The sequence below is a fragment of the Protopterus annectens genome, chromosome 13.part0 (assembly GCF_019279795.1).
Source record: "Protopterus annectens isolate FY-2018-M chromosome 13.part0, PAN1.0, whole genome shotgun sequence".
Lineage (NCBI taxonomy): Eukaryota > Metazoa > Chordata > Ceratodontiformes > Protopteridae > Protopterus > Protopterus annectens.
The window spans coordinates 1186695644-1186710118 of record NC_056747.1 but is presented as its reverse complement, the minus strand read 5'-3'; the positions used below and the strand labels follow the sequence as shown (position 1 = coordinate 1186710118).

Genomic DNA, 14475 nt, shown 5'->3' with positions numbered 1-14475 from the left:
GCTGAAGATGAAGAGTAATGTCACCTTTCAACATGACAATGACCCGAAGCATACATCCAAATCAACAAAAGAATGACTTCACCAGAAGACAATTAAAGTTTTGCAATGGCCCAGCCAGAGCCCAGACTTAAATCCAATAGAAAATCTGTGGGGTGACCTGAAGAGGGCTGTGCACAAGAGATGCCCTCACAATCTGACAGATTTGGAGGGCTTTTGCAAGGAAGAGTGGGTAAATATTGCCACGTCAAGATGTGCCATGCTGCTAGACTCCTACCCAAGAGGACTGAATGCTGTAATTAAATCAAAAGGTGCTTCAACAAAGTATTAGTTTAAGGGTGTGCACACTTGTGCAACCAGCTTATTGTATGTATTTTATTTGTTATATTTTTCCCTTAACAGATTTGTTTGTTTTTCAGTTGAATTGTACAGGTTATAGGTCACGTTACAGGTGGGAAAAGTTTTGAAATGATTTATTGTGATCTCATTTTATATATCACAAATACCTGGCATTTTAACAGGGGTGTGTACACTTTTTATATCCACTGTACCTAGCGGCACGTTGTCCTGGAATAGTATGCTTGCAAAAGGAATTTTGTGTTTGTATTTTAGAAATACACATGGCATTCAAGTTGGTACTATATTGTTATAATTCCACACAATTTCCTAATGCAGATTTCTTTATATTCAGTCCATCTGAGACATCCATATTTTTACTTTTTCTCACAGGGACACATTTGTTGTAAATAAAATCATAACTACATTTTGCTTTTATAACATAAGAAATAAAATTGTTATTTATCCCTGAAAGATGTGTTCCAACATTTGAAATGTTAACACAGAAAAATAAAAATAAGACAGACATTTCCAGAAATTTTGACTTGGTACTCAGAAATTCAACATGCAGCTGTTCTGTTATCTGTACACATGAAAGCACAGTCACAGATTATAAATGAATGTCCAGATTTTTAGAAGAGAATTACCAGAAAATGTCAGAATGATTTAAAGATAAAAACCTGTATTAGTAGGTTCCACCTATAGGCTAGCGTGGCCAACAGCATGAGACAGACTGCTCAAGTTGCATTGTACTTGATTTTCAGTAGATGTGAGTATTTGATGTCTGCACGGGAAGATATAATACAACCCATATCTGGAATATATCTCTATAGTTTTTTTTTTCATTGCATCAGAAGTAAAACCTTATATCTTTCTCCAGAGAGAACACTTTTTTGACTGCAGGGTTGGCATGACCAAAGCTCCACATGTAGTGTCGCAGAGTGCTGGAGCCATCCGCAGCACTGAGATACACTAAAATCCCTGTGGGTTGAAATCAGTCTTAGGTATTTTTTGTACTAATATATCCTGATTTTAACTCTGAAACTTTTCTAAGAACTATGAAAGGGTGACTGTGTAGCCTTTTGTACATAGATAGTAGGTGCAGGGTTTCCTAGGTATTTGGTATTTCATTTTCACAGTGACATTTTTTAGTATATTTGCTTTCCAATAGGTAGGATGCAGAATGCAGCTTGCTTCCAGAATGTAAATGTACTATGTAGTAAAAATCATCAGTGTTTCACCAGATGAGGTAACATTTATGTTGTTGTAAATATGTTATGTCCTAAGCTTGATATGTTGAACAGGGCAATATGCTTTCGTCAAAATCCGGACTGAGAGGCACTGAAGTAAAAATGTAGAACAGCAGTCTTTGAGACATTGTATAGCTGGGTTTCCAAATGTAATTTCCATTATTGTTTTCAAAAATTGTCAATTACTACCTCTTAAATATAGTATTCTATGGTCAGTAGGTGCACTATACTCAAATCTCAAAGTTATCATTGCATCAGAAGTAAAAGTCATATATAAATTTCACTAGACAGAACAAAATTTCCGTTGTTGCAAATGTCATTGCCTTTCCTAGTACATGAGGTTTAGATAATGTGTTGTGATCAAAATCAGGACTGGGATAGCCCATATCTTTGCTGTAGATATAGAAAGCATTGACAGTAACACAGATGACCAAGTTTGAATAGTGGCATAGGTGCTGGAGGAGATGGGCATGAAAGATGAGAATGAGGACCATTGTGAGTTTGCCATTCTGGTGAGGTGTAATGGTGGTCTTTGATGTTGACTGTATTCCATAGTTTGTAACTGGGAGTTTTCTCACACCAGCAATCCAGTAGTGATCAAAGACACAATGATTTTCAAAGCTTGTGATGGAACACTTGCATGTATGGGGAGAGTACTATTAAAAACAACCCTGTGCTTCCCTTTGGTTCTTTGAGCTGTCTAGAGGAGTGGGAGTGGTGGAGGATTTTGTGGGCCATTTGGTAGGCTGTAGGCTCTAGGGGAGATACAGTAGTGATATTGCCCCCCCCACTGTAGACTCTCAGGGTGTCAGTCATGGCATCTAGCAACAGAGGATGTGTTGAGGCACCCATTCAGAATTTGTCTGTTATAGAAGGTAGAAGATTTATAGAAAGCAGGCATCAGCCTTCATGCCTGCCTTCCTAGAGGATGGCTCCTTGAGGCTGGCTCTTGCCTTGGGAGAAGAATAGGCAAATACCTATAGGAAAAATGTTGATGGTCAACAGAAGAAGAAGCAAAAAAAAAAAAAAAAACAGTAGCTGCATTGAAATGCCCAAGGGTAGGAGTCAGTCATACGTGAGATGTATACTCAAGTTTCCAAGGATAATCCTCCTGAAAGTTTTTTGTTTCTTGTTTTTTTATTCCCCTGAAGGTTTTGTCAGTATAATGCTCTTCCTAAAGATTGATCTGTATATTTTTTTCTGGCTTTATCAAGATTGAACAGAAAGAATAGTGCTGACTGGAAGTCAGTAAAGGTGATTTGTGTTAAAAAAATAAAGTTGATTAACATTGGTTAAAAAAGAACTGTCAAAGAGGTTTGAAATACTCTGTGTTAGATATAGACATGCACAGTAATTTCACTGTTACACACTGGCGCAGTGCATTATACTAAGTTTCTGTTACATGTAGGTATTTGACGTCTGCTCAGGATGAGGAAAAATAGCACATGTCCAGAATACATTATTTATTTTATTTATTTACATTTATTGACCGGGAGTGTCCGACTGGACGTAGGTCCATTTTCAGCAGAGGCCCGGGGAGAAAAGCTCCACAGTTAAAATAAACAGACAGTAGTTACATTGGATTACATAGCGATTAACAATTTGATTAACATAGCAATTAATTACAAGCATATTTACAGATGAAGGACATAGTACATCAGTAGACAACTAGAATCTTTATCTGCAAAGTACATAACAGACATTAACAAATGTTACAATAAGAAGTTCCTGCTGTATAAGTACTAGGCTTATGAGCATCTGAGCTTGCTATAATCAAGGTAGTTAGTGGGATGGAAAGAAAGGTAGTGGTTGGATGGGGTGGGATATATTAGAGTGGGAGTTGCAAGGGCATAGCCAGCATGTTTTTAGGTGCGCTTTTAGTAAAGTTTTGAAGTGGTTGCATGAAGGTATGGCGGTAATTGAGGGAGGGATTTCCATAATTTGGCTATGGCGCAAGTGAATAGTGCTTCATCAGCAGAGTTATTGGCTTTAGTGATCTGTAAGTGATTTTTGTTGCTGGATCTTAGTGGTTTGGTGGTGCGATAGGGTTATAGTAGATTCTGGAGGGATGGGACATTTAGTGGATGGTTTACTAGTTTGTGGGCGAGTGAGAGTTGATACCATTGAAGGAGGTGAGGGAGTTCAAGCCAGCCCAGTTCAGCAAGTGAGAGACAGTGGTGACTACGGTAGGATGCCCCTGTGGCAAATTTGGAGATTTTGTTGTAGCAGGTCTCTAGCTTGTTTAGATCTCATTGCCTTAGGTTGGTATATATTGGAGAGGCATAAAGTAGGGTGGCGATAAGGTGGGAGTTTGCTATTGAAATCTTTGCTGCTTTGGTGAGAAGTTGCTTATTTCTGTATAATGCTCCAAGTTTTTTGTGGACTTTTTTATGGTCATGGATATGTGAATGTCAAATTTTAGTTTATTGTCTATTTCTACTCCTAGTAATTTGGTGTGTTCAGTTGGGTATATAGTAGTGTTGTCTTTTGCTGTGATGTTAAAGTGAGAGTTGTTTTGAGTATGTTTGGTGGGTTGGAAGATGAGTAGTTTAGTTTTGTTTGGGTTGAGTATTAATTGGGCATCAGATAACCAAGTTTTAACAGAGGAAAATGCTTCCTGTGTGACTTTTTTTGCAGTTTGGGTAGGGACTCGGCTGAGCAGATGATGATTGAGTCATCTGCGTATTGTATGAGTGTGCCATGTTTGGTGGCAGAGGCTAGATTATTGGTGAAAACAGAGAAGAGTAGGGGTCCAAGGATGGATCCTTGGGGAACCCCTATGGAGACAGGTAGTTGGGGAGATATGTCATTCTGCCATACAACGGATTGTTGGCGGTCAGACAGGTAACTCTGAAACCAGTTGGTGACTGATTGAGAGAAGGATAGGTTATTGAGGACAGAGATGAGTTGTTTGTGTGGGACCATGTCAAATGCTTTAGATAGGTCTAGGAAAGTAGCAGAGGAAAGATAGCCATTGTTTTTATGCTGCAGGATAGTGTTAGTAAAGGAGAGTAAGGCAGTGGTGGTGCTATGGTTTGGTCGGAAACCATGCTGAGTATTGTAAAGGAGGTTGTTAGTAAGGAGGTAGTCTGAGACCTGAGAGTGTATGCATCTCTCTAGTATTTTGGAGAGTGGAGAGAGAATAGCTATGGGGCTGTAATTGGTTAGTTCTGTGTAGGGGACTTATATGTGATACTTTCCACAGTGTGGGAATGTAACTTTCTGACAGAGATCAGTTAATCAAGACGGATACTGGGTAGGCCAGAGCATCAGCTGCGATTTGTAGGTATTCACAAATACATTTGATTTACAACACATTTCATCCACCAAAAGTGTCACGATTGAAAATGCATTCCACTGAAAACAAAGTTGGCTGAAACACATTTTATAGAAAAGGGTGTAAGGCTATACTGAATCACAGCTAGTGTGGTTTGGGATCATATGAATTACACTGCAAATTTGTGCACCTTGCTAGTAGCCACTGCTGTGTTGTATCGCTGTCTCTAGAAGTTTGTGATTGTGCACCAGCAGTGATTCATTGTGTAAAAAGTTTTCTCGTTCCTCTGTGGTTGTGCAGCTGTAGAATTGGTATATTCAAGTAAGGGAGGGGTGAAACCACCCTGCAACAAACAAGTTTTGAAGAAGTATTGGTTGTATATGAAGTGTTAGATATAATGTGATTTGACTGAGTGCGTTTTAGATTGAATGTGTATTACTTGAATTTTTGGATATCGTGATTGGATGGAAAGTATCTTGGATAAAAAGTAATATGTCTATGTGTGTACATGCACACACACACACACACACACACACACACACACACACACACACACACACACACACACACACACACACACAGAGCCAATGAAGCTACATTTTTATTCCCTTTTCTGGATATTCCACTGCTCCCATCCATTGCGTAGTGCAGCAGTTCCTCCCTGTAAACCCAGACTTTCTCCAACTCTGTTCTGGGGCTGTCATGTATCTCAAGAGTATCTTTGAAGATCATGCCTTTGACTACTTCTGCAGGGTAATTTTTTATTTAATGACCTACCTTTGTCGTCGCCCCCCCCCCCCCCCACACACACACACATTCTTCTGTGGATTACTCCCCTCTGTAGACCGTGCCACTATTCAGGTAGCACCTAGACCAGTGCTGTCCCCCCACACACACACCGTGGGGTCCCTTATCCCTCCCTACCAGCATTACAGAAGTAACAAAGTAACATTCTTGTGACTGCAAACTTGGAATCAGCAAAGCTTGTTGTGCTAAGAGAAAGGGTTTGATTACGTCAAATTTACCACTGCACTACACTGAAATCTCTAAAGGTAGAATAGCAGTCCTGTATGTACTTTGTAGCTAAGTATCCTGTTTACATTGCCTGAAAGTTTTGTAATGAAGTTTCAAAAATGAACTGACATATGGCCTTCTGTACATAGGTATACAATGTGAAGATTCATGGGCCTGCTGCACTGTCACAGTCTGACATTTTGCATTGGACTGAGTTTCTGTTTGGGGGGATGTATGAGTTACTTTCAGGTTGAACTGTGCAGCACCATTAAGTAAAGGCATTTATATTTTTCCGTATTAAGGAACATTTTGCCACTGGAATTTTGATTAGTCTCTCCCCAAAAAAGTTTAGAATAGTATGCAGTAAAGTACATTTTTGAAGGTAAATTATGGTCATATCTTCATAACTGGAATCATCAACTAAGTGCATTCTGTAAGTGAGAAAAATGGTGTCTTATTCTGAGGAATTTGATAGAGTAATTAAAACACTATCAGGTACAGTCATGTATTGTTAAGTACCTCCAGCAGTGCTGTACAGCCATTTGAGTAGTGTTTTTTTTGTGCTGTTTGATTTGCAGGAAACATACATTTCATTTATTTCAGGCTGACAATAACCTTTCCTCTGAAAAAGTCATACCCATTATAATTTTAAATGTTACATCAATATACTTTTGTTTTGCTTGTTCTGGACAGACATGCACATATTTAAGAGTCTGCTGTCTACTTTTTCTGACTGTTATGAAGTCATGTAACATGAAGTACAAGACTATCAAGGGGTCTTGTCTTGAAAATTTCATAACCATACAGTGAAGTATTTGAGATTTATTATCATTTATATGTAGAGTTAAGTTTTCACAGAAGCCTTTTGCACCTCATAAAACACATGTATAATGAGGCAAGACTCATTGCATGGTCTTGCTCCATTTTGTACCACTACTACCCTAGACACCAATCTCCTATGCAAATTAACCCACTCCTATTATTGTACACAGTTCAGAAACTATACAACACAGTTCTATATTATGGTTCTTAGAGTGCAAACTGTGAGAGTCCAGCGGTGCACAGACATCTGTTGTACCATTTGTGAGTGAAGTGATACTCCCTCCCCTGCTAGTATGTTGCTCAGCAGGCAGTGCAGAACACCATACTAGTATTGCAACCTCCCTCCCCCAGAATCCACCACATGGCAGGAAAATCCTCAGTGGCAGTGGGGTCTCCTACAGTGCAAGTAAACCGATTGCTACGCATAGCCTTGTCTTGCCTCTTACTTTGAAGCTGGTGAGTTCCAACCAGTGGGAGCATACCAAGCACCAACTCCCCTCATTGTTATATTATGGTAATGAATTCTCTCCGCTGTCCTGGCTGATGACTGTGGTTTCTTTGTGAATCATAGCCAGATATTATGCATGGTGCAGCAATCTAAAGCAGTATATAATATGGTTTACTAAGTAGCAATATGTAGGTACACGGTAAAGCAGACTGTGCTTGCACAGGTTGCTGTAGATCTCTGAGCTATTTACTGATGCTGTACTACACAGTGATAAATTCCATTCCTGAGCACAGGATGCCTAGTACACATTGGTGCACTAGGCAATTTGTGTGTCATTCAAAAAAAAATACAGTGATTCATGTGTGTGAATGTTAGTGATCCCTGCTGATATTTTGAACATAGTAATCAAACTATGTTCATGAATTGCAGAGTATGTATATATATCTATAATATGTATAGATATGTGTGTGTGTGTGTGTGTGTGTGTGTGTGTGTGTGTGTGTGTGTATATATATATATATATATATATATATATATATATAAAATGATGTTTCATTTATATTTGTTTTGTGGTGTGTTGTAGAATAAAAATGGTATTAAAGCATTTTTCATTAAAATTCAGAGATGCAGTCACTCCTTTTCCTTTGAGGTGGGAATGCAGTCAGAAGATAATTTTAGGTAATTATGCCCATAACATTCAGAGAAAATTTCACAAGAAATTAAGAAATTGTCAAACCAAGGAAAAAGCATAGTCAAAAACAGTCAGTAGTTTTTGGACAGTTCTCTTGAAGTGGTCACTAGGAATGTGGCAAAGAAACTACGATAGTCATGAATGTTGTACCAAGATAAACATAACACAAGCAACTAGCGGAATTTTTGAGCACATCTAGCTTTTCTATTAGTTCTGTTAAAGAGTTGTTGCTGCTGTGACAATGACATTTTTGCCTGCAGCGTAAGTTTGTATATGCAGTGATGAAAATATCACCAGAAGATTTAACGGTTAGTATGTTGTTTTTCCTATATTTACACAGTTAGTTCATTTCTGCCTTGCAAGTGCTTTGTATAGGTCTAAACAAGAAAATATTCTACATAATTAAGAGGCACTGTTAATATCTTTCTCTTGTATATATTTATTCAGGTGGTGGCATTGTGGAAGTTAAATCAGAAAAACTGGATTTCAAGGAGAAAGCACAGTCAAAGATTGGCTCTATGGGCAATGTTGGCCATGTTCCAGGTGGAGGACAGAAAAAGGTAAACTAGGAGAAAGTAATTGAAGGGTGTAGAAAAAGTGAGGAGTAGTGTTAGGAAATTTGGAAGACGTTTGTGTAAAGGTGAATGATGACATGTTACAGGTAGAACTTGATCTCTAAAGAGAGATAAGGAGAAAGGACTAGAAGTCTAACCACTTGTAAGAAATCTAACAGATTAAATGATATGATTACAGCTGTATTCAAAGAGCGAACAAAACAAGTAAGATAACAACTGTCAGTAAACTAGAAAGATAAAGGAAAATGGAATGATTACAGCTCACCATAGCAAAAAATATATATGGTAAAAAAGCAAACATTTTTGTAGCAGTAATTAAACAGTAAAGGATTGTAAACACTGCCCAAAATATGAAACACAGGATACTTGTAGATCTCATCTAGTGTTTGCTTTGTCCTTTGGGATCTGTGTCTTGCACAGTTTACTAAGGCTTACCTGCAGACATGCCAGATTCATGTTACTCTATCAAAAGCATTTTAATTGCATGTTGTGTGGTTAAAAATAGCTGAAACCACTTTTGGTGATCAGAAAACAAAGATTTTTTGAAGTGATGTTAAGCACGCGCGCACACATATGCTCTCATCTTATATGTACCAACTACAAGTCACACAACAATAGGGCAGTGCATCCTCAGAGACTGATGACAGTTGTTTTCAGATATTTTCTTCTGACAAACAACAATCAATCAAAAAGCATTTGATGACCTAACAATTTCCTTGACATGCTCTGTATAAGCTTATTTGGCTGTTTTTTTAATTCAGTTAATCTTGCTCACTCATTCTCCCATTAACCACTTAATCCAGTTCATGGCTGCAGTAGAGCCAGAGCCTATCCCATCATTTAGTGAATGGAAGACAGAGAAGCAAAACTTGAGTAGAATGGCAGACTTTCACAGGACACACACACACACACACACACACACACACACACACACACACACACACACACACACACACACATCTTTGGGCAGTTCAACTGTAGCATGTTTTTCAGATTTTGCCATTTAACTAATTTAAAAATACTTAAAACAAATTATGGACTCACAAAAGACTCAAGGCAAACTACCTTATTAGAAGGTTAGGCACTTTCATCTTAGTATTTCAACAAAGACTTGGTCAGACCTAAAGTGAAAATGTGCCAATGTTTAAAATTCATCACAATTTACTCTGAAAATAGCAAATGAAAATGAAGGTTTACCACTTGTGACAAAATATTTCTGTATGTTTAAAAACATGCTTTATAACAAAATATGAAAATTAGCTAAGTATCTGATTTTTTTCAAAGGTGTCAGTGTTAAAATACTTTACAGTGTAAGAAACTTCTCTGTGTGGAAGATTTTCAGTCCATATATCTGTAGTTAATCACTGTATATTAATCAGATCGGACAATAATAGTAGAAGTAGCGAACTTAAACTCGTCTTAAGTAAAAAAAAATAATAATAAAAAATATATAATTGTACAGAATTACTAAGTATTCGAAAGTAATTCAAGCAAGGCAGGTAGTCTGTTTCCAGTCGAAAATCCTTTATTAAGTACACAGACAAGTGATCCAAGTAAAACAAAAATAGAGTAATAGTTTCCTCACAAGCTTTCTAAACACACACATATATATATATATATATATATATATATATATATATATATATATATATACTTTTTATCAGGCAAGGGAGTGGTTTATTGTGTTGTCAAACAACATGTTATTGGTTGTTGTTGTTTGTCTTTCGGCTTTTCCCAGTTAGGGTTCGCCACAGCGGAACTCCGGTCCGCTAATGATTGGCAGTAGATTTTCACGAACACCGAGGTGCCAGCTTGACATCCAACCTTCAACAAAGGCACGCCCATTTACACATGTCTTTCGAATGCCACCCAACAGCAGGGAGGACATGCAGACTCCACACAGAAGGCACTCTCCGCACTCCAGCCGAGAATCGAACGGGAGAACCTCTTGCTGTGAGGCAACAATGCTACCGCTGCACCACCGTGGCTGTCAAACAAAGTGTTATTGGTTTGTTTGTGTCTTTCGGCTTTTCTGGTTAGGGGTCGCCAAAGTGGAACTCCAGTCCGCTAATGACTGGCAGTAGAGTTTTACATGCTGGCTTGCCGGGCCTAACGCACAACCTTCAATGAAGGAACGCCCGTTCCCGCATGTCGCCACACAGAAGACGCTCTAACTGAGAATCGAACGGGCAACGTCTAACTGTGAGGCGACAACGCTACCGCAGCATCACCATACACATGTTAAATTCACATCCCTTCCCCCATCAGTGTGACATTCGAGCTGGTCCTGCCGTACTTAGTAGCTGTCATAATAATATAACCCTTATGTATTTTAAATAAACTTTATAATGATGTGGTACCTCTTATTTAACCAGATTATTAAGTCTGTGATTTTATCCAAGACAGTATACTACATAGCTGGAAATATATCAGCCTTAGTCTATTTGACAGTCAAAAAATATCTATAAATATATACATATATATATATATATATATATATATATACATATTTGCATGTAAAAAATAAATTGTAAAAATCATATTATATTTTCATAACCTATTGTTAACAAAGATCGCTTTCGTCCTTCTAGACTTCAAGTCTGTGTACAAGAACCCTAAAAACTATCTATAAAAATATTATTACATAATTAGTTAGTATTGTTATTACACATCATTTTAAATAAAGTGGAAAAAAGAGAACCAGAAAAAGAAAAAATAAGAAAAATGTATGATGATGGAAACAAAATATACACTTAAATTACAGCTGATTTAAAATTGTATTTAAAACCAACTGGTAGAATAAAATAAAATAAAATTTGTCATGTAAACAATGTGGCAATTGTCTAAGTTCCAGTACTGCTAATCAAACCTGGGTCACTTAGGCCATAGTCATGGCGTCATCCATCTATACCACAGTGCTAGCGAAAACTCTAATCTCTCGCTTTTACTGTAAAAGGCCTGTATCTGCATTTTGTCCATTTTGGTAAATGCGGAAAGGTAAGTCAGCATCCAAGTAAACTATCTGTTAACAGAACCATTTCCATTTGCCTTTCCATTATAACAGAAACTGGTAAGTTGCTACCCAGAGACCTCTGCTTATGTTATAACTGATTCTTGTGGCTGAAACATCACCAAAAGGCATTCCTTTATATAAAATATGTATTGGGAAAGTACCTGGAAAATATTCATCATACCACATCCTGAAGTAGTGCTGAGTGAAGGGACAAATGTTTCCACTAACAAGAAGACTTTCATAGTTACAAATTTTCAGTGTTCTCTTCAAACCATCTTTTTATGGCAGAAAGCATTAGAGGTCAGCAGAAACAAGCACTTTCAGAATATCTGACTTCTTACAGCAGGGATGCAGAGGTTATTTCATATTTAAAGGTCTGCTTTGCAGACATATAACACTGCTTGCGACTGGACTAATATGACACAAATGCAACATAATGAGTGCAGACTTTGTTACCTTGGTCAGTATACACCTCTTGCACACTCTAGCTCACTCAGACTGATGTGATCTTTGGAATGAGCATATGAATATAAACTGAAGAAATGTTTCCCTGTATGGTGGTTTCATAGTCTGTTCTTTATATGAAACAGATGCCATGCAGATCATTCATTGCTTGTTGTTATGAAATCTGAGTCCTGAAATTATATGTATGTGTATAATTATATATATGTATATAGGTATGGTAAATTTCTAAGAGGCACTGGAGATAGGACGTAAAAGAGAGGTTTATATTTCACAAAGTTATTATTATAGCCCTGTACTCTTCCCTTATCAGACCCATTATCAAGTACAATGCCCCCTTTGGCATGTACCTTGCCAAGCACATGCAGCAGTTGGAGAGACCACAGAGGTTCCTGACCAGGAAAATCCAGGGTCTCAAACACCTATCCTATACAGATAGACTAAAAGCCCTGTCCCTCTACTCAGTTTCATACAGACTGCTCAGAGGTGACCTGTGTCTGGCATACAAGGCCATTTCAGACCCAGCCTTGATGGAGTTGCTGCATATCCGTAAGACAAACTCCACTCGTGCAACCCACACGCAAGGCCCTAACCTGGTCTGTGATATTAATAGAACTTGTTGGGAGGACAGATTTGTGTCTCAAAGACTCCCCTGTTTGTGGAATAGACTCCCTCTCCATGTCAAGCAGAGTACATCTCTAGTCCTCTTTAAGAGGAACCTGGATGACTGGATGGGAAACAGAAGATATAACCCTGGGATCCCACCCGTGTCCCTGCTGAACAGGGGAAAGAGATGCTGACTTTGAGGGAACATGGGCGAAATTCTTGCCTAGGCTTATAAGGACCTCTGGGCCAATAGCCTAGTATCATCCTGTGACCCTATAAAATAAAAGTAATAATCCACCTGACTTGAAACAAAACAAAGCACTGCCACCAGCTTCCAACAACTGTATTACAATTTCTCACAACTGTTTTAGATACAGGCTAAGTCTCAGGCTGTAGTCCTCAACCAGGCCCAAATCACAGCTTTATAGTCCAGATAATTTTTCCAGGTATAGACCAAAAGTTATCCCCTGATGAGCTGTCATACTTCACACTTTCAGTGTTGTCCAGGCAAGCTCTGACTCATTCTTTTTGAACTTCCAATTGAAGAATGAACTTTTTGCTTTTACTACATCTAGTCCAAGTCCTTTTATACCACAGTAATTGTCAGTTAGTTCTTCTAATACAGACTGTTCCCACACGCATCCTACATAGTGCAGCACACATTTAAAGACATATTTCTGTTTTTCAATGTTCATTATGATGCAACCCACCTCCCAGTGCAAAAGCAGGAGATTGGGAGCCATAATAATGCTGTATAGGCTCTTGATAACCCATCAACATTTCTGTTGGCTAGCCAGGCCTGTCAGTCACTATATATATATATATATATATATATATATATATATATATATATATATATATATATATTGAAAGGACTGAAGGGATAATGACAGCCAGTATAACTTTGTATTGCTAGTGGTCTGCCTACTCAGCCATTATAATGAAGCATGATCAGTTACCAAACTGAAGTGCCTACCTAACAAACACTATTTAACTGCATAAAAGGCCCAGTCTCTAGCCAGACACACTGTTTCAGTAGCTACGTATATCCTGTCTGCATTGCTCAACATTCTGCTAATTTAGCTCACTTGAGTGTCTTAGGAGAGCCATGCCCCCCAAACCTATCTCTGATGCATCAGTATGTAGGGTAAGTTCTTTGTTACACTGATTTCAGGCCATTTTAGTAGAATATATAAATTATTTTAAGCAGCCCACCTTGTGTTTGTTATAGAAGATCTGTCTGTGCTGATTTCAGTTTATAACAGAGCAAGTTAGGTTGTAATGGTAGCTTTTAGAAAAAAGTGTAATATTGTCATCATTCACAAATGAGCCTGTTACATTAATTATATAATGTCATGGTATTATACATTCTGGATTTACAAGTGCGTACTGTGAAAGAATTATTTTATTACTGTAAAATGAAAAATCAATGCCATAAACATTCGTATTCAGAACTATTGATTTGTTTTTATTAGAAACTAACGTTTGTATTGTGACTTGGAAAGACCTCAAGAGCAACATTATTGTCAGATGTGAAAAAGAAGTGTATTTATCAGTTTTGATTGCTGCAACAAAGTATGACCTTAAATACTTTAAAAGCTGAAATCTGTTTAACAATTTCTTTGTAATTCTTGGAAATATTTAGCTAATTTGCATTTATGAGTGTTTAAATCTATATAAAATGTTTAGGGTCTTACTAAATTTACAAATGTCTTTATATTTAGCAATATATGGGCTAAGAAAATCTAAAATTCATGTTGCACTTCCTGAGAATAACTGAATGCTAACTAAAGATATTTAAGGTCAAATTTCAGTCACTTTTCTGGCTTTCAGCTTGTGCATTGTTGCTACTCTGGAGATCTGCCTTCTTTTCCCTTCTCTCTTCACTTTCTCGTAAGCTTCCCTGTCACATCTCCAGCATTCCAGTATCATTCACCTTCATTTTTTGCCTTTATCTTTGCAGTGCCAAAGGGAATATCTGGAA

At 37.8% G+C, this 14475-nt stretch overlaps 1 protein-coding gene across 9 annotated transcripts in view; it reads left to right on the top strand.

Moving 5' to 3' along the window:
• MAPT (microtubule associated protein tau) overlaps positions 1-14475 on the top strand; it is a 1213302-nt gene that overhangs the window by 1132556 nt on the left and 66271 nt on the right. For all 9 annotated transcript variants that reach the window (XM_044055189.1, XM_044055186.1, XM_044055188.1 and 6 more), the window contains one exon: positions 8283-8395. In XM_044055189.1, coding sequence (XP_043911124.1) covers positions 8283-8395 — 113 coding nt within the window. The remainder of the gene's footprint in view (positions 1-8282; positions 8396-14475) is intronic.